Source organism: Aspergillus karnatakaensis (genome assembly GCF_047715665.1).
Source record: "Aspergillus karnatakaensis strain CBS 102800 unplaced genomic scaffold BJY04scaffold_10, whole genome shotgun sequence".
Classification (NCBI taxonomy): Eukaryota; Fungi; Ascomycota; class Eurotiomycetes; order Eurotiales; family Aspergillaceae; genus Aspergillus; species Aspergillus karnatakaensis.
The window spans coordinates 250,813-274,066 of record NW_027395722.1 but is presented as its reverse complement, the minus strand read 5'-3'; the positions used below and the strand labels follow the sequence as shown (position 1 = coordinate 274,066).

The 23,254-nt window shown below is 50.1% G+C and overlaps 10 protein-coding genes across 10 annotated transcripts; 6 read left to right on the top strand and 4 right to left on the bottom strand.

Moving 5' to 3' along the window:
* Window positions 1–108: 108 nt before the first annotated feature.
* BJY04DRAFT_225639 (Rab family GTPase) lies at window positions 109–1,028 on the top strand (the record flags this gene model as incomplete). The annotated part of the gene is made up of 4 exons (XM_073718246.1): window positions 109–133; window positions 295–705; window positions 763–843; window positions 901–1,028. 4 exons carry the CDS (start codon window positions 109–111, stop codon window positions 1,026–1,028), a joined length of 645 nt encoding a protein of 214 aa, XP_073574228.1.
* Window positions 1,029–2,036: 1,008 nt separating this feature from the next.
* BJY04DRAFT_8102 (putative mitochondrial carrier protein (Rim2)) lies at window positions 2,037–3,369 on the top strand. Its single transcript, XM_073721123.1, has 3 exons — window positions 2,037–2,250; window positions 2,308–3,034; window positions 3,095–3,369. Exons 1-3 carry the CDS (start codon window positions 2,132–2,134, stop codon window positions 3,305–3,307), a joined length of 1,059 nt encoding a protein of 352 aa, XP_073574227.1. The 5' UTR covers window positions 2,037–2,131; the 3' UTR covers window positions 3,308–3,369.
* A 1,115-nt stretch (window positions 3,370–4,484) lies between these two features.
* Window positions 4,485–6,385, top strand: BJY04DRAFT_182420 (S8 family peptidase). Its single transcript, XM_073710332.1, has 3 exons — window positions 4,485–5,022; window positions 5,088–6,011; window positions 6,068–6,385. The coding sequence occupies exons 1-3, from the start codon at window positions 4,642–4,644 to the stop codon at window positions 6,206–6,208; spliced, it is 1,446 nt and encodes a 481-aa protein (XP_073574226.1). The 5' UTR covers window positions 4,485–4,641; the 3' UTR covers window positions 6,209–6,385.
* A 112-nt stretch (window positions 6,386–6,497) lies between these two features.
* On the bottom strand, window positions 6,498–8,090 carry BJY04DRAFT_182419 (ribosome biogenesis protein BRX1). Its single transcript, XM_073710331.1, has 2 exons — window positions 7,794–8,090; window positions 6,498–7,689 (listed from the first exon to the last, which is right to left on the bottom strand). Exons 1-2 carry the CDS (start codon window positions 8,027–8,029, stop codon window positions 6,840–6,842), a joined length of 1,086 nt encoding a protein of 361 aa, XP_073574225.1. The 5' UTR covers window positions 8,030–8,090; the 3' UTR covers window positions 6,498–6,839.
* Window positions 8,091–8,471: 381 nt separating this feature from the next.
* Window positions 8,472–9,882, bottom strand: BJY04DRAFT_182418 (ketohexokinase). Its single transcript, XM_073710330.1, has 6 exons — window positions 9,775–9,882; window positions 9,325–9,721; window positions 9,102–9,260; window positions 8,986–9,047; window positions 8,823–8,933; window positions 8,472–8,768 (listed from the first exon to the last, which is right to left on the bottom strand). The coding sequence occupies exons 1-6, from the start codon at window positions 9,819–9,821 to the stop codon at window positions 8,591–8,593; spliced, it is 954 nt and encodes a 317-aa protein (XP_073574224.1). The 5' UTR covers window positions 9,822–9,882; the 3' UTR covers window positions 8,472–8,590.
* A 3,307-nt stretch (window positions 9,883–13,189) lies between these two features.
* Window positions 13,190–13,984, top strand: BJY04DRAFT_215378 (uncharacterized protein; the record flags this gene model as incomplete). Its single annotated transcript, XM_073715461.1, has 1 exon — window positions 13,190–13,984. One exon carries the CDS (start codon window positions 13,190–13,192, stop codon window positions 13,982–13,984), a length of 795 nt encoding a protein of 264 aa, XP_073574223.1.
* A 397-nt stretch (window positions 13,985–14,381) lies between these two features.
* BJY04DRAFT_182414 (uncharacterized protein) lies at window positions 14,382–15,548 on the top strand. Its single transcript, XM_073710329.1, has 3 exons — window positions 14,382–15,162; window positions 15,235–15,310; window positions 15,364–15,548. The coding sequence occupies exon 1, from the start codon at window positions 14,648–14,650 to the stop codon at window positions 15,155–15,157; it is 510 nt and encodes a 169-aa protein (XP_073574222.1). The 5' UTR covers window positions 14,382–14,647; the 3' UTR covers window positions 15,158–15,162; window positions 15,235–15,310; window positions 15,364–15,548.
* Window positions 15,549–15,880: 332 nt separating this feature from the next.
* On the bottom strand, window positions 15,881–16,663 carry BJY04DRAFT_215376 (uncharacterized protein; the record flags this gene model as incomplete). The annotated part of the gene is made up of 3 exons (XM_073715460.1): window positions 15,881–16,358; window positions 16,445–16,497; window positions 16,595–16,663. The coding sequence occupies 3 exons, from the start codon at window positions 16,661–16,663 to the stop codon at window positions 15,881–15,883; spliced, it is 600 nt and encodes a 199-aa protein (XP_073574221.1).
* A 300-nt stretch (window positions 16,664–16,963) lies between these two features.
* abp2 (putative ARS binding protein Abp2) lies at window positions 16,964–20,153 on the bottom strand. The gene is made up of 2 exons (XM_073710328.1): window positions 19,163–20,153; window positions 16,964–19,100 (listed from the first exon to the last, which is right to left on the bottom strand). Exons 1-2 carry the CDS (start codon window positions 19,808–19,810, stop codon window positions 17,448–17,450), a joined length of 2,301 nt encoding a protein of 766 aa, XP_073574220.1. The 5' UTR covers window positions 19,811–20,153; the 3' UTR covers window positions 16,964–17,447.
* A 309-nt stretch (window positions 20,154–20,462) lies between these two features.
* Window positions 20,463–23,164, top strand: BJY04DRAFT_182410 (uncharacterized protein). Its single transcript, XM_073710327.1, has one exon. It carries the CDS (start codon window positions 20,692–20,694, stop codon window positions 22,816–22,818), a length of 2,127 nt encoding a protein of 708 aa, XP_073574219.1. The 5' UTR covers window positions 20,463–20,691; the 3' UTR covers window positions 22,819–23,164.
* The last annotated feature ends 90 nt before the right edge of the window (window positions 23,165–23,254 follow it).

Here is a 23,254-nt window from a genome sequence, read left to right as displayed (position 1 = left end):
TCGTCTCTCTAGCTGCCTACACATTCAGCCACGTCGAACCATAACCACACTCTCACTTCAAATTCTACATATACCAGGAGCTTATTCTAGCTCTTGTAACTGTTCACCATGGCTAACGACGAGTATGATGTGAGTGTAAAGCACTTGCTTTTCGCAAACCACCGCCGTAAACCTTGCTAACTTTACTGCCTGATAGTTCCTCTTCAAAGGTAATGTTGCCACAGTCCGCCCACCCACAACGACGAGATCCCTCTGCTTGACGAACACCCCTTTCACGGATACTGGGACTAATAGCGGCCGCTTTCGTTCTCATAGTGGTGCTTATTGGAGACTCTGGTGTTGGCAAATCCAATCTATTGAGTCGATTCACCCGAAACGAGTTCAACTTGGATTCCAAGTCAACCATCGGTGTCGAGTTCGCGACTCGCTCCATTCAAGTTGACTCGAAGACGATCAAAGCTCAAATCTGGGATACTGCTGGTCAAGAACGTTATCGCGCTATCACATCCGCCTACTATCGGGGTGCCGTCGGTGCACTCCTCGTTTACGACATCAGCAAGCATCAGACCTATGACAACGTCAACCGGTGGCTAAAGGAGCTTCGCGATCATGCTGATTCCAACATCGTTATCATGCTTGTTGGTAACAAGAGCGATTTGAGGCATCTCCGAGCTGTCCCCACCGAGGAGGCCAAGCAATTTGCCAGTGTGTACCTCCTTACTTCCTTTATCACAGTGTAGCGTCAAAGACTGACCGTCATAGGCGACAATAACCTTTCGTTCATCGAGACCTCAGCCCTCGATGCCAGCAACGTGGAGCTCGCCTTCCAGAACATCCTCACAGGTACAACTTAGCATACGTACCCTATTAATGGTTAATATGATAGCTGACTCCTGACAGAAATTTACCGCATCGTGTCAAGCAAGGCACTTGAGGGTGAATCTGGCGGCGCTTCTGTTGGGGAGCGTCGGCAAATAATTGACATCGAAAAGACTCAGGACACCGAAAACAAAGGGGGATGTTGTTAAACATTCTTCAACTTGTTTCGGTCCAGGACACAATATGCCAACCGCAACGAGTCTTCTATTTGTGATGAGATATTTGATTAGGTTTGACGTTTCTTTTTGCCTGTTTATTTGGCTTCTGCAGAGATGATACACAAGAAGGACATGGTTGGCAACGGCATACGAGGATATGGGCATCGTGAGGCGATGGCCATTAGGTCTTACACTATCCCGGACACTTTATTTTGTCACTTTTTTGCTTCGACTTCTTACCCCCACCTCTATTCTAACAACTTGATGAAAATGATATTCCACCCTTGTCTCTGTTCTTTTTCAACCTTTCTCTTCCGACCTTGTTCGGCCCCGATCCGACATTGTGATTTGGTTGGCGACATCTCCTGTCGATGGCTCCGGGCTCTGGTTGTTTTGCAATGTTCTCGTTGCTGGCGTCTGAACTGGCTGTGCGGTCTGTATACAGTTATGCTTGTAGTTATGCCATGAATAGGATTTGTGCTGAACTTTCCGAAAGTGCTCTCCCTTTAGCTTTTGAATGGCAGGACCGTTGATACATACATTTGCAATTCCAACAACAGTACCAGTTTCATGACGAATCATATCTGGATTGAATCTGGATTGAATCTGGGTTGAATCAGCGAGTACCTGGCTGAGGGCTTTCCTCATCCTTGACAATGTGCAAACTGTTTAGGCGGCTGGAGGAAGTAAGATCCGATTAAAGCTCGAGTAAAGCTCCTTGGCAACGATTGCCGACGAAGGGGACGCAATGCCGTCGACTCCCTGGAAAACATTGGAACGCTTATTGGTATGGGCTTCGAGTTTCCGTGGACCTGAAAAGGCCTCGGCATCAAGTTTCTGAGAGGAAAGTGAAAAAATATTGATGCTGTGACACGTCCGGAGATCCCAGTCGCCCGGAGCTTTGACTGAGCTATCTCCGCATCAGATGGATTACATAATCTCAGATCTGTAAAAAATTCTGGACCGCCTTGCATTTGAGATTCCTTCATCATTGTTATACATGGATTGAAATAGCCTACATCGGCCTTTCTAGCTTATATTTGTCTGGCTCTTTCTACTTAGCTAGGCTGCAGGCTCAAAGCGAACCCTCAGATATGCAGGCTCTACGCAACGAGTCGAAAGACGCGGCTCTGAATGCTGCGTCTGAGCATCCGATAGCACCTCCGCAAGTACAGCAAACGAACAGTTCATGGACTCATCTGGTAGCTGGCGCGTGAGTAAACCACCTTATGACTTCACTAAATGATGAGTGTACTGAATTCTTCCGCAGCGCTGGCGGCATGGCCACTGCCCTTCTCACATCGCCCCTTGACGTCCTCCGAACGCGCCTACAATCCGACTACTACCGCTCTCATCTTAAATCCCACGCCTCCGCACAACATATGCGCTCTTCTCTAGCCCGCTCGTTCGTCCTCCACTTTAGCGAAACATTTGAAATTCTCTTCTCTATCCACCGAACTGAAGGCTGGCGGAGCCTGTTCCGCGGCCTCGGGCCCAGTCTTACTGGCGTCGTGCCTGCAACAGCAATCAAATTCTACGCATACGGAAACTGCAAGCGCCTTTATCCGGAGGTTTTCGGCCTCGATAAGGACGCGACATCAACTCATGCGCTTGCCGCCGCCACCGCTGGCGCTGTAACGGGGACAGCCACGAATCCAATTTGGCTAGTGAAGACCAGGCTCCAGCTGGATAAGTCCCATAGAAATAACGATGGCTCTATGAGGCCACCGCAGTATCGCAATAGCTTTGATTGTGTCAAGCAAGTTATCAAACAAGAAGGTGTCAAGGGTCTTTACAAAGGGTTGATGGCGAGTTATCTTGGAGTTATAGAGACGACATTACATCTGGCATCCTATGAGCGGATAAAAGTCATGGTCGCGCGGCATTATGAGCGACAAGGAAAAACCCAGTCCAGCGAGGTGGCGCAGGGATTGATCCTAAGTGGCGCGGCCGGTATTTCAAAGTTGATTGCTGTGCTGATTGCCTACCCCCACGAGGTAAATCTTCTCCATCTCCATCTTGTATGAGCCCTTTCGCTAACAGGTCTTCTTCTACAGGTCCTTCGAACGCGACTACGACAAGCTCCGATGGCGAACGGCCGCCAGAAATACACGGGTGTTGTCCAATGTTTACGATTGATGGTGAAGGAAGAAGGCTTCGTTGCCCTATACGGTGGTTTGACCGCGCACATGATTCGAACTGTCCCCTCCGCTGCGATCACACTTGGGACCTATGAACTGGTGCTTAAACTGCTGAGCCGTCCATCGTGATAAACACTTGGCGCAGGCTAGCGAAGACGACAACTGTATATTATGACTGTAAACTATCATGTACTATAGACCGGGTTATAGATGGCGTCTGTATCAGATACCCTACTTTGGATAATTAACTAATCAACACTGACTATGTTTGGTCCTGTTATACATGTATTGCGTCAGTGGAATTATCGCCACAACTGACTCTATTGAACGTAAAGGGACATGCGGTGTAGAGAATGGCGTAGAGAAATGTAGATTTGTAAAAGCTTTCTCGATCTCTATAATTTTGGGAGCTTGCGATGGCTGCGGATTCGCAATTTTATAGCTCCGATAATAGGGCCTCTCAACAACAATCTTGCTGGGCCGCTCAGCGTCGTATGTCATGGCATCCCGTTCGGTCAGACGCCAACTCGTGCGTGCTCTCCTGAGACGGTGTTACAGCCTGACAGGGTCTATCCTGGCCATTATCTTTGGGATAGATCGCTCCGTGGCGCAGCTGGCAGTGACTGATCGGCGCCGGGGTTGAGCAACTGGGTGAGGCTTGAGCTGCCTAGTTAGTGCGTATATACAGAGGTTATGGGCAGTTGGTTAGTTGATAAGCTGGGAAATATGTGGGAGCTCGCTTCACTTAACTGTTATCTACACTTGATAACACCACATCAATAATCCTCAATCCATTCTGCTACCTCTCCTTGCCCCCAAGGTTGGGAGGGCTGGCCACTTATCAACCTCAGATAAGGCCACTCCGCATGACTGAGTCACTCTCCGCACGGCGGGTCTCCGCACGACTCGCCCGGTCGCGGCGCTTGTACGCTCCACGAGTCACAACAGCGAATATATTCGACATATCAAGAGCATCACCCAGTCTGATATGCTAAGCACACAGGTGATCTGATTATTAGAAGCTTTTCTGGTAGCAACAACTAAGGACTGAGGATTGTTCCCAAAGATCGCGTGATAGGCAGCCCAGATTGTACTCTGCTGCGGTAGAATGCATTCCGTCAGCTTAGGACCCGCTCCGAAGATCATACAGTCTGATACAGTACAAACACCAGGTTGAGTGGGGCACGGGTCACCTGAGGCGTAAAATACGGTTAACTGGTTGCATCATCGTCAGGGCCCGTTGCCTGCCTTGGAGCAGTTGCTGAGCTGATAAGAAGCTCGGGTATCTCCTCGCCTTCCCATCCAACCTCTCCTCATCGCTATCCCTCTCTCTCTGTGTGTCTCCATCCTCATCTCCCCATCATCTCTATCTGAATCTACCAAGTTTTGTTTGTTACTCTAACACTACTTTCTCTCTTTGCTCTGCTGCGTTAGTTCACATTCTTATCCCACCACCACCCATCATGAAAGGCATTCTCGGCCTTTCCCTGCTTCCGCTGCTCGCTGCAGCCTCGCCCCTTGGGGTCGAGTCCATCCACAACGGAGCTGCCCCCGTCCTTTCATCTACAAATGCCAAGGAGATTCCAGACTCCTACATTGTTGTTTTCAAGAAGCACGTAGATTCCGAAGCGGCCAACGCTCACCACAGCTGGGTGCAGGACATCCACAGTGAGCAGCAGGTCGGTCGCTCAGACCTCAAGAAGCGATTCCTTGGCTTAGAGTTCGGTTTCGGCGAGGAGCTGTACGATGGTCTGAAGGGCACATTCAACATCGCTGGGTCCCTGATGGGATACTCGGGACACTTCCATGAAGACACGATCGAGGAGATCCGCAACCACCCCGACGTAAGTCAACCATTCGCTGATTTAGATATCCAGATAAGAATTCGTTCTAACATGATATTAAACAGGTCGAGTACATCGAGCGGGACTCTGAAGTTCATACTATGGAAGACTCGGATGTTGAGAAGAACGCTCCTTGGGGATTGGCCCGTATCTCTCACCGGGATAGCCTGTCCTTTGGTACATTCAACAAGTATCTCTATGCTTCCGAGGGTGGTGAGGGTGTTGATGTCTACACAATTGATACTGGTATCAACACCGAGCACGCCGACTTCGGTGGCCGTGCTCACTGGGGCAAGACCATCCCGAACAACGACGAGGATGCCGATGGTAACGGTCACGGAACCCACTGCTCTGGTACCATCGCCGGACAAAAGTACGGTGTCTCCAAGAAGGCCAACGTTTACGCTGTCAAGGTTTTGAGGTCCAGCGGCTCCGGCACCATGTCTGACGTTGTTCAGGGTGTTGAGTGGGCCGTTGAGTCTCACCTCAAGAAGGCTAAGAAGGGCGGCAAGGGCTTCAAGGGCAGTGTCGCCAATATGTCGCTCGGTGGAGGCAAATCCAAGACCCTTGAAGATGCTGTCAACGCTGGTGTTGAGGCTGGCCTCCACTTCGCCGTCGCTGCTGGTAACGACAACGCCGATGCCTGCAGCTACTCTCCTGCTGCTGCCGAGAAGGCTGTCACCGTTGGTGCCTCCACTCTCGCTGATGAGCGTGCTTACTTCTCCAACTTTGGAAAGTGCACTGACATTTTCGCTCCTGGTCTCAACATCCTCTCCACCTGGATTGGTAGCGAGCACGCGGTCAACACCATCTCTGGAACTTCCATGGCCTCTCCTCACATCGCCGGTCTCTTGGCCTACTTTGTTTCCCTTCAGCCATCAAAGGACTCTGCTTTCGCCGTTGAGCTTACCCCTGAGAAGCTCAAGAAGGACATTATCTCCATCGCGACTGAGGGTATCCTCACTGACATTCCTTCCGACACCCCTAACGTAAGTATCTTTTCTTCTCGGATGTATTTGGCCCTTCCACTAACTTCACATGCTAGCTCCTCGCCTGGAACGGTGGTGGCTCCTCCAACTACAGTGACATTGTCGCCGCAGGTGGCTACAAGGCCCACGCCAAGACTGAGGTCAAGACTGAATCCACCTATTTCAAGGCTGGTGGTATCCTTGCTCAAGCTTTGTAAGCTTGACGGGGTGAAGTTGCTTTGAAGACTCGATTTCGTAACTCACGTGTCCATTGGCTTAACTATTTCGATTGTGTGCGTAAACTACTGCTCGGGTAGTGATATTATCTTTGGTCACTTGATACTACATCACGCACAGGCATAAATTGGCTTTCAATGAAACACCATGAAACTCTGCTCCTCTCCCGTTCAGTCAATCGTAATTAAGGTTAAATTGTAGCTATTTGGTGGTTGAGTAGCTTTGTCGACTTGTACCTGCAGCAAGGTCTTGAGGTCCTTGTCCCTCGCCCAGCAGAGTGGCCTTCCCCGCACTACTCCCCACACGTGAGGGGGCAGCTAACTGGGCTAGGTAGGTCATATGGGACTGGCGTTTAGAAATGTCCTAGTGTAGTAGGAGGCCAGGCGAGCAGAAGGAAGGATGTATATGAGTAGTGCCAGAAACTTTTGAAGTATTTATTTGCCACACCCCAGACGCCCTTGAGATAATAATAGAGAAGATGAAATCATGAACAAGAATCCCACACATGCATCCCGTCGAGGATATCATAGTCTAAGAGTAGTCGTACGTCGAGCAAACAGACAGAGAGACAGATAAGGTAGAATCGAGATAACAATAGCAGAAACAACCAGATTACCCAAAGAGCGCCCTCGTATCCAGCGCCCCCGGTTTCCGCTCGCCCTGTCCAAGCTGCAGATTGGAGCGCTTGGACAGCCGCTCCGTCTGCACGTCCCGGCGATTTGCATACTTGGCGGCCTTGCTAACCCGGATATCGCGACGGACCTGGTTAGGACTGACGTACTCCTTATTCTCATAGATGACGGGGCCGCCGAAACTTCCCTCCAGAATAACGATTGGCGTAAGGACGAATCGGGGACCGATTTCAACGAGGGAAAGTTCGGGGCCGTCCTTGGGGTTGTGTGCGGGCTTGGTGGTATCTTCGGCTTCTCCGTCCTTCTTTTTTCCCGCGCCTTCTGACTCGCGAATTTCGTAGACTCGGATCCAGATTTTCCCGTCGACACCATAGATGCCGATTACGCGGTCGATGAAGGGCTTCATTCCCTTGACGCCGCGCTTGGGAACGCAGAAGACGCTGCGGAGCATCTCACGGATGAGTCCGCGGTACTCGTTTCCGGGTTGGCTCATAACAGGCCCTGACTCGTCGAAGGATTTATCGAAGACAACCACCCCGCGACCGCCTTTGAGGCAGTTTCCTGCAAAACCGGTGTTCAGCTCCGCCATTGTGTGCAAATTGTTCACGTGAAATTTAATCGTGGGGCCGTTCGGAGGTCGAGACAGCCAGAGGTAGAGATCTTGTCCGTTCTTCTTGGCTTCGAGGAAGAAGATCACGTTGCAGGAGTGAAGGTCGGCGAGGGAGTTGAGGAGGAGGTTGTAGCCGGCGGCTTTCTTGCGCGAGTCGAGTTTGCTTTCTTTGTGGGTGTGGGGAAGAAGAGAGGTCATGTCTGCGAGAAGGTGACGATGGCTGTGATCGCAAAGGATAAAGGTCAGTCATTATTCTATCTTGAAATTCCGGAATTGGCGACGCTTGCGCATTGCATCTGACATTGGGATGAGAAGAAAACATACCGAGACGTAACACCCCTTGATGTCAACATAAGCACACGAGTCTTAGGCATCATACCAGCAGCGAGCTGCTTCTTTGCTGTATCGGCGGTGTTTTCTTCCTCATCTTCGTCGCTATCGCTTGTGTCATCGGCGTCGTCGAGCAGTTCCTCCATGACAACGTCTTCCTCATCTGAGTCTTGTTGCCTCGCGAGCTCGCGGGCCTGCTTCTTTGACAGGGTCTTGTAAACGGCGGCCATTTTAAGCAGGGTTTTTCCCCAAGGGATTGACTGGTAATTTGCGGAACAGGTGCTGTTGATCTGCAGACGAAAAGCTTCGGCGAAAAGCAAAAAGTTATGGGGCAGAATAATTTTTAGGTCACCGCCTCGGGAGTGTACCAGTATGGTCACGTGAATGATCCGAAAATCAAAGGTAGGTAGATCTATATCTGACCTCACCCTGATTGGTTTCAAATGAGTAGGAATCTAAGCTGGCCCGGAACTGGCTTCTTGAGTGGGTTATTACTAGGCAAAATGCTAATCTACAGTGGTTGCGCCCCTAGAGTCGTCTCTCCAGATCTGCCCGTTCTTAATGCGTATTTACATATCTATATACTGCGTAAGGCGTCAGGCGGTCTCTAAGATCGAAAAGTATGCATAACAAGGAAACTCCATTGAATATCCTATCACAGCGAGTGTACATACCTGGACAGTCTTTAGAAGAGCTTGGCTAGATTACTGATTGGAGTAAAGAGCATCCTCGGCTTGAGAATATACCTAACATGTCTGTGTGTGTCGAAATTTGCCCATCAAAATTGTGCCCTAAACCTTGGTGAAAGCCTGTAAAACGTGTCCAAGGTCGCCAAAGCCCTCCTGAGACAGTTTAGCTACAGCAAGTTGATTTGCCATCATCAGCTTTTGTGATAGGTCCCACGAATCTCCCTTGCACAGTATACCGTATAGCATCCCGGCTATGAAGGTGTCGCCTGCACCTATGGGGCTAGAGCTCTGTTGGTAAGCCAAAGGGTAGTTTCGACATAAATGGGCAGCTTACTCGGCCACTTGAAAGCGCTCCGGCGTGTGAGCTGGACTTTGTACGAGCTTATTCAGCTTGGGATCAAAGCCCACCGCTCCGTCTTGACCCCAGGTGCAGCAAAGGAGGGATCTGTCGAGGGTTGTCAGATTGCACAGAATACTTCCGAAAAAGAAAATCCTACGCGTTTTGTATCAGAGCCGATTGTTCCCGGAGGCATTCTTCGGCTGACTTATACCCGTTTCCCTGCCATATGTCAGCGATATCCGTGGTAGAAGAGTAGGCCGATGAAGCCCTTACTTGAGCCCAGCCTTTCGAGTAGAAAACCACGTCGGCCTCCTTTGCGAGCTCCTGCAGCCCCTCACGTCCAGGCTTCTCTACTTCGACGCTCACTCTTATGTTCGGGAAGTGGCTTCGCAGGTGGCGAACACAGGCAAGCGTCACATCTGGTATACGGCCCTACTCCAAAGCTTGTAAGCAGAGATTCTTTTCAATCATGCTCAGCGGGCTGAGAATGGCTAACTTCGAAGTGGTACCAGGCGACTTTCTCATTCAAACTCTTTGTTGTAGCTTCAAACTCCTCCAGGGTCATTTCCGGAAGCTCATTGTAGTTGACAATCGTCCTGCTGCCCGAGGACAGGCTTTTAATAATGTAGCTAGAGGCCGGCTCCTCAAACTCTTCTCGATATATACAATGATTGAGGGATACTTCAGGCTCGAGTCCGCTTCTGATTTGATGCGAGGCAACGGAAGATTTCGCTGGAAGAGTTGTAACCAAGCTCAGTGGCATTCTCATATTTGGCGGGCTTTGTGCAACTAACTGCTGCAACACTTCTAGTGTATTGGGGCAGTTGCCTCCCCGGCGGCGCGAGATGGAAGAGGCACGCAGTTTATCATCCTCTAAAGGGTAATGTGGGGTTCTGTACTTGATGTCAGCGAGGCTTGTGTATGTAGACGAAGGGTATTGATTGACGTTAATATCGTGTCGACATAACATGCCCCTACTGCAACTAAAGACATAATATCGAGACGGCCTTCTAGATGCAGGGCTGGATTTATTCCCTTTATTAGTTGAATTTCTGGATAATTGAGGAACGGTGCGAAGGGCAAGACGTGACGGCATCCATTCATTTGCCCACAGTGGGGTAACGTGACCCACTGCTTTCAAGTATACCTGCCTACTGTTAATATGGATGCACCGTCGTAGCAATATCTTCCAGTGGACTTCTGCGATGTGAGACCCCTGGTCGGAAGCTCAAGTATGATATCTTGGAAATGCCATTCAGAGATAATGACTATGTCGGCCATTACAGTTTTTACCGCGGCGATCCGCCCCATTTTTGTGGTGTAGACGACCAACTATCGATATAATGGCACTTGATTCATAAATCTTTGGCTAAAGGAAGTGACCCATTTACTGACTTCGAGCCATCTGCAGAACTGCCAACAGTTGTAAGCGTCACTAAGCACATGAGAAACTTTCATAACCGCAAGCCACGAAACATACCAACAAGAACACCAAAATAATCATACACATTTGCCGTAAACAAATACTAAGCATTCTCTCTCCCTTATCTCACCCAGAGAGCACTCTTCACGATAACCTGGGCAGTGACACTGGTGTTCAAAAACGCCGTGGCCTATACTCCTCACAAGTTGTCGGAAACAAGAAGCCATCTCTGTCCCTCTCTTTGTGAGCTTGTGCACCACTGTTGGTGCTCCCAGAATTCCCTTCTGCCCAACTCAGATGTCGAGGACCCGTTGGCGGTGCCCTGTTCTGGAATTCGCCTCTTATACCTCCCAGCTGCGGAGTTCGAACAGAAGGGGTCAAGGGCTGCACTGCGCCTGCTGGGAGGGTTGTAGAAGGTCTCTCGCTAGCAGAGCCCGTATTGGGTCCACGTTTAGGCTGCTTCGAGGGCCGACGATTCCTCTTGCGACAAGTATCGTTTGACCGCGGGTTTCTTGCCGAAGGAGTACTAGGATCATGTAACTGGAAGCACCTTTGGCTTCTTTGATGATATGGAGACATCTGCTGGTCATTGGGTCTGTAAGGTCGGATGTGGGAGCGAGATGTGATAGATGAGAGAGGAGCCTTTGGAGGAGGTGGTACCGTGCTGGCTCGAACCTTCGCTGGAATGGGAGATGAAGGCGATATGGCAGATGACGGTTGGGACAGCTCAACACTCCTTTCTAGTGCTTGAAATTCCATTGAAGCTTTTGGCTGGGGTGAAGGTGCAGGCGCACGTATCAAACCAAGCGGCGAATCCTCATCCTCATCCTCTATCTCGGATTCGGGCTCGGTCTTCGAGTTGACGCAGGTAGACTTGGGCTTGTCAGGCTTCTTCGTTTCCCTGTCAGCCGCAGAAGTTGAGTATTTAGTGTCTATGATATTACTCCACTTGGAGAGGATATCATGGGCACGCTTGCAAAAAGTGAAATTTCCGTTCGCGGGGTAGGTTGGGCAGCTTGGTGATAAGTTCAAGAACCTTGCGAATCTTGGATGTGTTGATAATAGAGTAATCTAGGTCTTCCTGGATTCTCTCAAGCTTAGTAAAGAGGTTGGACATCTGCGCCATCTCTTCCTTCTTGGGTGGGTTATCGGGCAAAAGGAAGCCCCTCTGCAGGCTATGGCGAATAAAACAAACTCAAAACGAAAAGTTAGCTATGCCTCTCAATGGAAGGTATTGTCTTGTACCCTCCTTCTCCCTCTCCCTCTCCCTCTCCCTCTCCCTTCTCTTCTTGGTCTCCTCGAGAGCCATCTGGGGCTCAGGCTCCATGGATTTGGGGCGAGACTCGTCATTTGCTTCACTCTGAGTCTCATTATCATGGTCTTCCGTGCTGATATTTGGTGGAGATGTCTCGTCTGATTAAAACAGGGTTGTGTTAGTATGAGGGCATCCCCGAGGGAAATCATGGGGTGGAGTACTTCAACATGTCCGCAGAGTAGATATGACTACCCAACATGTCCGAGAGCTGCTGGAAATTTGGAGCAGCGTTGTTCATCTGCGAGAAGATAGCGAGCAGCATAAATTTGTCTTTTCTGTGGTCCCAGCGGACCGGCAGGCGTTTGGGCTTCGAGACGCCACTCTGCTGCGCAAGTCTTTCGCTACCTGAAAGCCTTCGCTCTCTCGGCATCGTGGATGTTCTCGAGTGTGTTGCAAAGGCCAAGGAAAAGAACAGTTTAGAACGAGGGTGTGGAAGAAACTGGAGCAGCGAAAACCAGAAGTAGCTTTGAATGCGAATGTGAAATCATCTCAGACGAAGCCATCATACCTTACCGCTGAACGCATCACAACGCGCTTGTGAGTGTATATTATCATGGTGTGAGGGGGTTTTCTCGTCAAATGCTCACCTAGGGGGGCTCATACGGGTCGTCTGGGAATTCTGGGCAGATGCGCCAGACAACCCTTTAGCAAGCACTTATTGTTCGAGCATTCAGCAGTGGGCAGAGCTTGAGAATAAAAGGCAATCAATATAAGAGAAGTTGCGTTGACGATGCAGCCAGGGTGCTTCTGCTTATACGAAGTCAACTTCTCTTTCCAGTTCATGATGGGGAGGTCTGGAGTGAGACATAGCCGCCAAATCACATCTTTTTGTAGATACCTCTAGCTCTGAACTCCCTTACCTGCCCGACTACTTTTCCCCCAGAGCGCTCTCAACGCTCCGTTACTGAAATCTATAGGTCAAGCATTTCTGAAGGATGCCATTGTGTCCTAACGAATAGATTAACCTTGAGATTTGGCTCGTGGCCGTCAGAGCCTCCAGTTTAGACAAGTAAGCTATGTATGCGGCCAGCCTTTTTTCTTTGATGTCAAGAGCCAGCCGCAGTACAGAAGGAATTATTCTGAGAATTTCTAGGCTTAACTTGACCATGAGTAAGATCTGCCTGAACTCTCATTGCGGCCATATCAGGGCAAGGCGACCCACGTGACATACGGTCGTCTCCAATCCTGAGATTAACCGTTATTCAAGAAGACACAGATCGTTCGATGGCTTGAAAGCTATGAAAGCTGATTGATATTGATGCAGATCTATGCCGGAAGGTGGAGCACCGACAAACTTACCACTGCGTTGTTGATATTCAAGACATGCAGCCCGCCTTCCGTCCTTTCAGCCATTACACCTGAAGAAGGTCATCTCCCCTTTTTTTTTTGGCTTCAGGAACTCCTAAATATGAAGCCTTCTGCTTTCCTCTTTGTGATTTGCAATGTCTCCCACTTCTGGCTCACTTCTTTCATCAGGGTTCATTGCTGCTGCAGGCAGCTTATATAGCCTGCAGTGCGCCCAGGTGTGTCAAACTTCAATTTTATGACTCTAATTTCCTGAAATCATCTCCTGGACGACTTTAGTTATCCTCTTACCCTAAGTATTCAGTTCGCCTCTTTATCATGTCTCCTGTGAAGGAGACCGCTTCGACTCCCTTTGGGAAGGAGTCTACTCCGACACCAACCATCGTCCGCCGCAGCAAGACGATGCCGACCGATAGCCCGACAGCCAAGTTTCTGTATACCATAATCAAGCAGCTCGACCTCAAGGGGGCACGTATACCACCACAAGCTCTATCCATATTCATTACTGACAGCAGACAGATTGACTGGACCCTGGTCGCATCGCAGCTCGAAATCTCCAACGGCCACGCCGCCCGCATGCGCTACCACCGCTTCCGAAACCAGATGGAAGGCATCAATCCCACGCAGCGAAAGCGACAGAGCAAACCCGTTAAAACAGGGACCAGCTCCTGCAAGACCGGTCTCAAGAAACAAGTGTCCCCGCCCCCTTCGCAGCCTGTGAAGATCGAGCCCTCCAGCGCCAGTCCCTACCTTTCGAGCCCGTATATCAAGCCCGAGCCATACATCCAGCAGATGCCGCATCTCGCCGATATCCCACCATTCACACCGCAGATGACATCTGTCTTATACCCGCACTCTGCTCCGTACCAGCATTCTATGCCGGCTCCATATCCCCAGATGACTTTGTCTCCACATCTAAGGATGTATTCGTCGACGCCGGAATATCCACCCGTGCCGATGGGGTTCGAACAAATATGCCAGACACCGGTGGATTGGACACCCGTTAAGGCCGAGCAGCAATCTTTCTCTGACGAGCACAGGGAAGTTAGCGCGGTGGAACCTGTGTTGAAAGAGGAGGTGGATGCCGATGCGTCCGTTGTACATGATACATAGGCAGATTTCCTGTCAAGGGTGAACTATTTGGGTGAGAAGACTTTGATCTTGTCCCGACATTAGACGTTTGCGTTTTGGGTGTTGTTTGCTATGATTTTGCTAGAGGTTGTTTATAGAGTATGCTTGCTTTGCTTAGATTCAGGCTTTAATGTGATGTATTTTGCTCTTCTGGAGAGGTTGAATTGAAAAGGAATAAGTGCTGGTCAGATAGGGGAACAAACAGAGGGAAACTGCTATTGAGCTTCAAGAGGTAGTAGCAAGTAATATTGACCATTTATTACTCTTAGTCACATCCATTTTTTTAAGAGGTAGGCAAAGAATCAGTGAAATTATCTCACACTTCCCCTCACTCTATTTAAGTGGCCTTGTGTTATTTGGACTTTCCTGCTTTCTCTCCTCTCCCTGTCTACTACATCTTCTTCACTCTCTCTTCACAACACAACTTCTTACTCCCCTCCAAGATCTTGCTCCCCTTTAAGACCAAAAACTTCATCCATCATAAACCATCCAAACCGACGCTCAGAATCAGGTATAACAAACCCACCCTCATCTTTCCTGAACAACAATCCATCATGACTTCCAACACCACCACCAACCCCGACGACGGCATCAATCCCCTAGACGTTCGCTTCGGCTTTGAGTGCCTTCGTAATATTGGCAGTGATGGCAAGGCAAGTTCTCTCTATTCCCACTATATTTCCATTCTCTCTCATCAAAGTCTCAATATCTAACAAGTTCGTGACAATTCAGGTTGACCTCGCCACCGTCGCTACTACCCTGGGCTACAAGAACGTGAACTCGGCTGCAAACCGCTTCCGCACACTGAGGAAGCAGTACGGCTTCGAGTCGCTCGAGTGCAAGACTGCAGGCTTTTCGGCCCCTTCTACACCCAGCGCCACTACCACTGCCGCCGGCACTGAAGCTAGCACTGGCGCCGCTACACCTACCCCCAAGAAGCGCGGACGTGGGCGTACTGCCGCGCCTGCGAATGGTGCTACTCCGACCAAGGGCAAGGGAACTGCGCGTAAGGGTGCGAAGGTCTCAACGACTGAGCCAATCCCTGCCACTGGATCGGTGATCAAGAAGGAAATTACTGTGAAGACTGAAAAAGATGAGGGATTAGAGAGTGATGAGGCCGACGCAGAGGGCGATGACGACGATGCTTATTGCTGAGAATGGTACGTTAGCCTGCACATGGCTTATGCCTTCTCGTTTCCCGTGGTTATGAGAACACACTGACCTTTGACTAGTCAACTGCAAGATTGAAGAAGACGAGACTGCTCAGACTGTTCATCACCACTACATCTGGAAATAGGCGCCTGATAAGTTAAGGCTCAGTGACAAGAATCGGGGGCGCAGATGGCTGATTCTGAGTCTAGTCTATTGAACCAAAGCTACGTTCTGTCACAGTTGGTTAGAGGTTCTGGGGTCTTTTTATTTGAAACTTCCCCCTCATAGCGTTGTGACCACAATTTACAATACATATCAGGAGATATGGAACAGGGGTGGCGAAGTATGGCCTTGTATTTATTTCTTTCGTTTAGCTCATCTTCCATGCTTTTTGTGCCAAATTCCTGGTTACTTGGGATTTACCAAGGACGTCAGAAAATCTTCGAAATGAAACTGTTTTGTGGTTCATCCTTCCGATTTAGCCCAGAGAGTGGAGAAGTAATCCCAAATGAACGTAGAATATTAACGCCTATGCCCATAATCCAGACGCATCCAAACGCCCAGTACCTATTGCAAAACGAAAACGGTATCAAAGACCAAAGATAGATGAAGAGAGAACAAAATTGCAAAAGCCCAGTCTGATCCCATCCGCCAAATCCAAGCTCACCCTCTCTCATCAAGAGACACAACCATCTGTGCTATCCATGCGTGTCTGCGATAAATCAATCAAATGGTTTCAGCAGCCTCCATATCCTCCTCATCCTTCTCCTCCTGACATCTGCCACCTTCCTCCTTAACCTTGACACCCGCAAACAGAGCTTCCTCGCCCGCATCATCCTGAGTTTTGTCCTCACCCTTTATATTATGGGCATTATCATCCTCCTCCTCCTCCTCCTTCTCCATCTTGACAGCGGTCTTGCCCTTACCCTTTCCCTTTGAAGTACCTGTAGTTTTTCGCGTCTTGGCAGGCGGCTGGGCCGAAGTTCCAGCCTCATCTGCGTCTTCCTTCTTGACAGCTGGCGCCTTGCGCTTTCGGCTGGCCTTTGCGGGGGCTGCCTGATTCTTGTTCTGATCGTTGTCGCCGGTGGTCGTGGTAGTTGGGTCGCTTGACTGAGCGTGGGGTTCGTTGCTTGCACCAGCAATGTCACCGGCGGCGGCCATAGATTCGCGGTGGGATTTGGTGAGGCGGGAAAAGCGCTTTGCACTGTTACTCTTCTTCTTAGTGTTTGTCTTGGCTATGAAAACTCAGGTGCAGATCATGTCAGGTGTGTTCAAGTGAGGAAAACGTACGCGGCTCCGGCAGAGGTTATGTTGCATTCTCGAGCGACAGTAGCAAAGTCGATCTGGAAAATAAATGATAGGAGTTAGCTTTGGTCTGTGGAGTTTGGTGGTAGGATTTGGGATCTTAATTCATGAATAAGGGGGTGGGCTATGGCTTACCTTGCCGGCGGCAGAGTGCTGGATGCAGCTCAGGAGGAGGGTTATGTTTTCCTGGCTGGTGATAGACATTTTGGAGTGACTCATGACTTGTTTCGGGTTTGAATATCGAATTCCTGTCGAATCGAGAGGTAGGTTGTTTGTAAACGTTTAGGGTGAAGGGTGAGAGGGGGTTGCAGGTGGATAGATGAAGTTGGGACGAAAGGCAGGGCAGGAGAAAGTTAAAGAAGAAAAGAAAAATACCGCAAATTCAGCAGGACAGTGGTATCAGAAGACTGAAGTCTGCAACTCAAGAAAGATAGTGCTGGGAGTAAGGTGTAAGTTCGCGAGGTCTAGTGCTGTAAGACAGGTCTTGTTCGCAGAGCCACTGTTGGGTCGCAAGAGTGTTTCTGGAGTGGTGTACATTGTTCCTTTGCATCAAAACTAGGAGGCTATTAAAGAGAGGCTGCAATATTCTCTCTAGGTAGTGTGCCTAAGCTGCCAATACAGACAGAATCAATAGGCTGACCACACCTGGGTTTGTGACATCTTGCTTCTACATGTAACAAGTGGTCATGAAAGAAGATATTAACCACTATTTCTGAAGAACAAAAAGACTAGAAGCTTTCCATAACATTATTCGTAATTCAATGCAATGATAGTCAATGGTAGCCATAGGACAACACTGCTCAGTGGGTATCTGTAACAAGGAAAAAGCTAAACGTGAATAAGGGACCATCACCCGTTGATAAATAACAAACATAGAGCATTAGGGGTATCAAGATCTCACAGAGATAGGAGCCAGTAGGCAAGTGGAGTATACCAATATACAGGGTTTATACCAGTGTCCTTTGAGATATAACCGAAATATAATAGCTTATATGTCTGCCATGACAGACTCGAGGATCTTGCGCTTGTAATGAGACAGTGAACGTTCCCGTTTCTGCATCTGGGAGCGGAGCTTCATGTACCGTTGCTTCCAAGTCGTCTCAGGTATCATGCCGTTGCTATCGTCAACTTCGAACTCGGCATCAGTCAAGCTGTCCACCTCTGCGTTGTTATCCGAATCATCCGGTTGTCTCGGGACTGTGTCCATGGTGTTCATGGACATTGCAGGATTGGCAGCAAGGTTGATGATGTTTAGGTCTTCAAACACAACCTTTGTAGGGAACCGTGACCCTTGTTTGTATTCAATAGATATCTGGTATATTGGAATTGCCGGAGGGTTTGCAACGGGTTGTCCAGAGTTGGCAATGAGGTTGGGTTTCAATTGGAAATGGACCCCTAGCACACTGTCTGTCACTCCTGAGTACCCAAAGTACGGCCCTAGTCCAAGATGCAGAGCCGATGTGAGAGCCGCGGCATTGAAGGGTAATTTGGAGTATAAGGCAGTCAGATTTGTGACCACCACCGTTGCCAAGGCCCGTGCTTCGTTTGCGTTCAGAGGATTCTGTCGACCAGTGAGCCTTGCTCGAAGTAGCTCGCCCGAGAAAATCCGCGTCACGTCATCAGGGTTCACGATGGTATTTGGGACGCCGGCAGCCGTACCGTTATTCCCTCCGACTTGAATTCCTGCCGATCCATTCTTCATCGGGACTGAGGTGTTGCTCACTCCATTGACCAGTAATGTTGGCGGGGTTGCGAGTCGAACGGGGGCACCTGAGTGCTGCGGTACTTGCAGCTGAAGCTTGCTGGGTTTTGCGCCCGTGTTAACAGGTGTAGGGGACTCCTGATACTGGGAGCTGTTCGAGTGTTGTTCAAGAACAATGGCTGGCGATGGCCTTACTGCGGTGCCATGAAGTTGAGAGGGATCGGAGCGATTTGGATTCACGGGAAAGGATGAGAATGGCCCGGACACAGTTCCCCTATTCGGTGGTCTACCGCGCATCTTTCCAGTGGAAGAAGTCATGTTATTCGGCCAGGCAGATGAGACAGCAGGACCATGCCTCCGCTTAGCACGGGTCTTTTCTCCAGATGAGGGCGTAACTGCGGAACGTGGTTCAGCGGATGCAAGAAATACCTCAGACGGGTGGTGTCCCCGTGGGATTATGGCAGATTGTGGGTAGCCAGCTGGAGATGCCTCACGCTCGAGTGCTTTCCAGCGAAGGTCTTGCCCTTGCTGAGTACCAGGGGCATCCGCGGCTCCATCCGGCTGAAATGACGACGTTGCCATCCAAGGATCATGAGGCTCCATGTCCTCGGGGAATGCGCTGAAAGGTATAGCGCTTTGTGGAAACGTCGCTGAGTGGGCGGGAAAGGCTCCGGCTTGAAAGACGCCCACGGAAGTGTCGAGTTGAGGCCTCTTAACGATCCTTTCGCTGGGCATCTCCTTTTCCTCTGCCCGCTTTCTCCCGCGCTTTGGCTTCCATTGAGGTACAAGAGCCCGCAGAGCGAGATCTTCCTCTAGTGGTACGCCATCGCGGCTTTCGCTAACCACAGCATTGTTTGCCGGAAGTTGTGTATAGTAAGGGTGTGGGTGGCCTAGACAGTATTCAAAAAACGCATCCACGTGCATCGCGCGCATCCACCGCTTTCATACCAAGCCTTGGTCAGTACCACGGTAATTAGAGACGAAATCCACGACGCGCATACCTTTAGACGAACTGCATACTGCTGAACCTTCTGGGTGCTTTGCTTCTTCTCCATATCAGGCGGCTCAACGCCCAGCTCAATGGCTAGTTGAATCCACGTCTTCAACTCTTTGCTGTCGAGCTTCTTTATCAATTCCCACAGAGTGAAAACGCTAAAGCTTTTGCCGTCACTGCGGGGCGGAGACCGGAAGGTCTTGCGTAGCTCGGTTGAGTCGGCAGAGAGGGGGACATTGGGGTTGCAATAGAATATAAACATGATATAGGCATCATCAATATTTTCATCTGTGATTTCGCGGGACGGTAGAGAACGAGGATCGGCGTGGTCTATAGAATCGCGCATCGGTCTCGGCCGTAAAGTGTCAAAGACCGGAGGTGACATTGATGGCCCGGGGCGTACAGGAGGCCCTGATGGAATGCTTGAGCGCGGGATTGTAGGCGACGATTGCATACTTCGAGGAGTCGCTTTGCGATGAAGCGGCGGTGATTTGGAGTTTGCCAACTGCGAATGGGCGCTGCCGATGGAGGAGGCGCTGTGTAGTCCAGGCTCTATTGACTGGGGGTACCTCGCATATTGCTGGATGACCATCGGAGGTCCACTCAGCTCATTCCGTTCAGGCTGGTTCATCATTGTTGGGAAAGCACCCTGCATCTCAAAAGACGAGCCCGCGATAAACGTCAGGCTGCAGGCGGCTGTCGCTCAGAGTCAAAGTGGGTGTATATCTCAATTCCAGGCAATAAATCGGAGGCGCATGAGGAGCTGCGGAGAAACCGATGTCGAATCGCGTCAGGCGAATGAACGGTAGAGCTAGTATCAAGTGGTGGGAGCTGAATAGCCGAGCCAGGGACCAGCCTGGACTAGACGCATGGAATGATGATTAGGAGGGGTATATATATAAACAGCGACGGCCGTCACGCAGGTGCAGTTAATCGCGAAAGACCATAACGATGAGGGCATGGGAGGAAGCAAAGCGCCATGACCACGAATAGCGAATGGGGAAGAGGGGAAGAGGAAGAGAGTGAGAAGGGTGGCTGGAGGAGGGCGGGCGCTTCAAAGAGCGGGCGATAATCAGACACCGTGAGCGAGTCAGAGCGGCTGGACTGCACGGGACCCTCGCTGCTCTGTTGCTGGGTTGCTATTTTCGGACAGGGCTTGAGTCTATCCTCAGGATGGACTAGCGTGGTCTCCGATGCCTTGATGCCTGAGACCTTGTCATCACATGACAGTCTGAATCAGGCCATTGCTCCTTATCGATAAACACCCTCTTCCGTCGATCTTGGCACTCCGACATCATTGAGCTCCGGTCATCAATCACCTCACTCTCTCTGTTGTCTAGGACCAACCTTTTACTCACACCTTCTATGATTCTTTTCCGCTGTCACTCACGCCTCACCAAGTATAGCGCACATCTTGCTCCTCTCACTCCGATGCCATTCTCCTCGATTCACCCATAGCCGACTCGGCGGGACATGACTCCACTCAGCATCCGCTCTCTTTGATTCCACAACCATTGTGTTGTTCAATACGTGCCCATGGCTTCTATCCCTCGGACCTCTCGTGGGCGCTCTTCAGGGTCGACCCGGCCAGTTCGCTCGAGCCGTACCCACGTTCAATCCTACAATGAGGACAGTGGCCCGGAAGAATCACTGGATGATGAGGATGGGACAAACCGACAGAGATCCCGGCGTCTGTCGTTGTCCTTGCGACCGCGTGATTCGAACCACAATCCCATATCCTATCGTGAAGACTCAACAGATGGCGAAATAGATAATGATCTAGATGAAGGTTCATTAGCTGCGGAAGCTCATGTGCACCAACCATATTTACGAGTCGAAGCTGCAACACAAACCAGACCCGCAACACCTACTCGCGCCCGCCGTAGCCGCACAGTCAAGACGAGGTCACAAACACAGAAAAACAAGCGAACCCCAACAAAGAAGAGGTCACAGCTAGGGGCGCCTTTGAACAAGCGCAGGAAGGTGGAAGAGGGGGAGGCACCATTTATTGGTTCCGGCGTCATTCCGCCGTGGCAGACACTGCCTTACCACATACTTTTTGACATTTTTCTTCGCGCGTCTGACCCGCTTGTCGACGAAAGAGCCCCAAGGAGATTCAGTACGGTGAACTGGCTGGTAAATGTCGCCCTGTTGTGCCGCGATTTTCATGAGCCCGCGCTAGCAGCCCTCTACTACTGCCCGCCACTTATACCTGCACTTAAGTCTCACGCGCTGTTAGGTCTACTTGCGAAACCCCAAGACTCACACTCTACAAACTACGTGAACAAGATTAAAGAGTTGCATGTGAACGTTGAGGCCCTCTTGGTGCACAAAAGCGGGCCCACCTTAGGATATTTTGATCTGCCGAAACTGTTGGAGAATACCCCTCAAGTCAAGGTACTACGGCTCTATCACAATAGCGATTATGTGGTTGGCCTCCCTCCCTGGGACATCCCACGTTCTAAATGGGTCTATCCAGAAGCTCTTTTTACCTCCATGGGTTCTAGCTCAATTCGCCTCCACAGCTGGGACTGGAATGCTCGCTTTATGGATACAAAGCATCTACTGCCACTCATGTTAGAAACACACAAACAACCTTCCTTCAAGAGTATACGCGACCTTCGTGTAATACATGTTAATTCCGATGACGCGGATGGCGATGAAGTCTGTGGAACGGGCGATGACAGAGAAAGCGTTCTTGCAATGGCGCTGAACGAGCTAGGTGATTTGCGTCGGCTTGAGTTCTTAGAGTGCTCCATCGTGAACGAGCATCTTCTGCCCAAATTACCCTCGAATTTGACCTCGCTCACCATCAACAACTGTGACGATGTAACAACGGCCAATTTCAGTGTGTTTCTCGCCTCTCACGGGCATAGCCTGCGGGAGTTAAGTCTGGGCCACAATCGCCATCTGAGCCTCTCGTTCGTTGTGGACCTTAAGCAATTTTGTCAGAGCCTGGAGAAATTCAAGATGGATATCTCAATGCATGACTGGTCAAGCTTTCACGATGTGGAGCCTCATTTCGAGGAGCTTCTTTCCCCGTCCGAAGTCCCCACTTGGCCCGCTACTCTACGGCAGCTAGAGTTGATCCAGCTACGCAGGTGGGAGGAAAAAACAGCTGAGGCGTTCTTTACCTCTCTTATTGATGCTGCACCCGAGCTTCAGAATCTACGAAAACTCTTTATTAGCGCAATCCTCAAGACTGGGTGGCGCGACCGAGCCTCTTTCCGCGAGAAGTGGATTGGCAGGCTGGAAAGGGTCTTTTTACGACAAAGTGCTCCTCCAAACCCAGCCCTTCGCACGCTCGCTCAGAGGTCGCAGGTTCAAGAGAAGGTCGACTTAGCCCAAAGCTCACATGCACCCGAAGATGACTCTGCATCGCCCTCAAAACGCAAAAGCGCGCGGATCGCTAGTCTGAAGCATTCTGATAGTGAAGAAAGCCATAGCCTAACCCCAAGGGGATATCGAACAAACGAGGACGATAGTGACCATGAGTCACCTGGTTCTCGAGGCATGTGCGATGTTGTGGTGATTCGAATCGACAATCAGCGGCCGACGGGTACCCAGTTCAATGAAGAAGACTTTTTAGATGATGAACTGAGCGGAGACGAGGATTGGACCGGCCACGACGTTGATATGGACAATGGAGGCCATGCCTGGTGACAAATGTACTAGTTCGCCCGCAGTCGCTCAGAATCGGTCTTCATATATTGCCTTCTTCGTCAGGTCTACTCTTTTTATGATTTCCCTCGTGGCTGTTCCTTCTGGAGTACTTGGCGTCTTGAGCCATAGGTAAGGCTATGGCGTTAAATAAAGTGTGTATCGGTGGCCTCTTGCTTTAGAGTATCTGGCTAATGTTATCTGCTCAGAACAATGGCCACATTTGTGGTCTCGTTGCTGGTTACGAGCATAGTCCTTGTAATATAAGTATCGGTCAAAACGTGGTCCTTCGCCATGAATTTTGGTATGCACTAATAATAAATAAAAATAAATAAGCATTATTAATGGCAGCCTCACTCTCGAGAATAGCTGATACATCAGCTTACGAGCTTAGTACTGTACCCCACCGATGCAAACTGTCCAAGAATGCAAAGCTTGC

Coding starts and splice junctions, on each gene's coding strand:
- BJY04DRAFT_8102 (XM_073721123.1), top strand. CDS start 2,132: ATGCAGGCTCTACGCAACGAGTCGAAAGACGCGGCTCTGAATGCTGCG. Junction 2,251..2,307: donor ACTCATCTGGTAGCTGGCGC/GTGAGTAAACCA, acceptor ATTCTTCCGCAG/CGCTGGCGGCATGGCCACTG. Junction 3,035..3,094: donor TGATTGCCTACCCCCACGAG/GTAAATCTTCTC, acceptor CTTCTTCTACAG/GTCCTTCGAACGCGACTACG.
- abp2 (XM_073710328.1), bottom strand. CDS start 19,810: ATGCAGGGTGCTTTCCCAACAATGATGAACCAGCCTGAACGGAATGAG. Junction 19,101..19,162: donor AGTATGCAGTTCGTCTAAAG/GTATGCGCGTCG, acceptor TTGGTATGAAAG/CGGTGGATGCGCGCGATGCA.
- BJY04DRAFT_182410 (XM_073710327.1), top strand. CDS start 20,692: ATGGCTTCTATCCCTCGGACCTCTCGTGGGCGCTCTTCAGGGTCGACC.
- BJY04DRAFT_182414 (XM_073710329.1), top strand. CDS start 14,648: ATGGCAAGGCAAGTTCTCTCTATTCCCACTATATTTCCATTCTCTCTC.
- BJY04DRAFT_182419 (XM_073710331.1), bottom strand. CDS start 8,029: ATGGCCGCCGTTTACAAGACCCTGTCAAAGAAGCAGGCCCGCGAGCTC. Junction 7,690..7,793: donor TCAAGGGGTGTTACGTCTCG/GTATGTTTTCTT, acceptor TTGCGATCACAG/CCATCGTCACCTTCTCGCAG.
- BJY04DRAFT_182418 (XM_073710330.1), bottom strand. CDS start 9,821: ATGTCTTTAGTTGCAGTAGGGGCATGTTATGTCGACACGATATTAAC. Junction 9,722..9,774: donor TATGTCGACACGATATTAAC/GTCAATCAATAC, acceptor CATCAAGTACAG/AACCCCACATTACCCTTTAG. Junction 9,261..9,324: donor TCGCCTGGTACCACTTCGAA/GTTAGCCATTCT, acceptor GCTTTGGAGTAG/GGCCGTATACCAGATGTGAC.
- BJY04DRAFT_182420 (XM_073710332.1), top strand. CDS start 4,642: ATGAAAGGCATTCTCGGCCTTTCCCTGCTTCCGCTGCTCGCTGCAGCC. Junction 5,023..5,087: donor AGATCCGCAACCACCCCGAC/GTAAGTCAACCA, acceptor GATATTAAACAG/GTCGAGTACATCGAGCGGGA. Junction 6,012..6,067: donor TTCCTTCCGACACCCCTAAC/GTAAGTATCTTT, acceptor TTCACATGCTAG/CTCCTCGCCTGGAACGGTGG.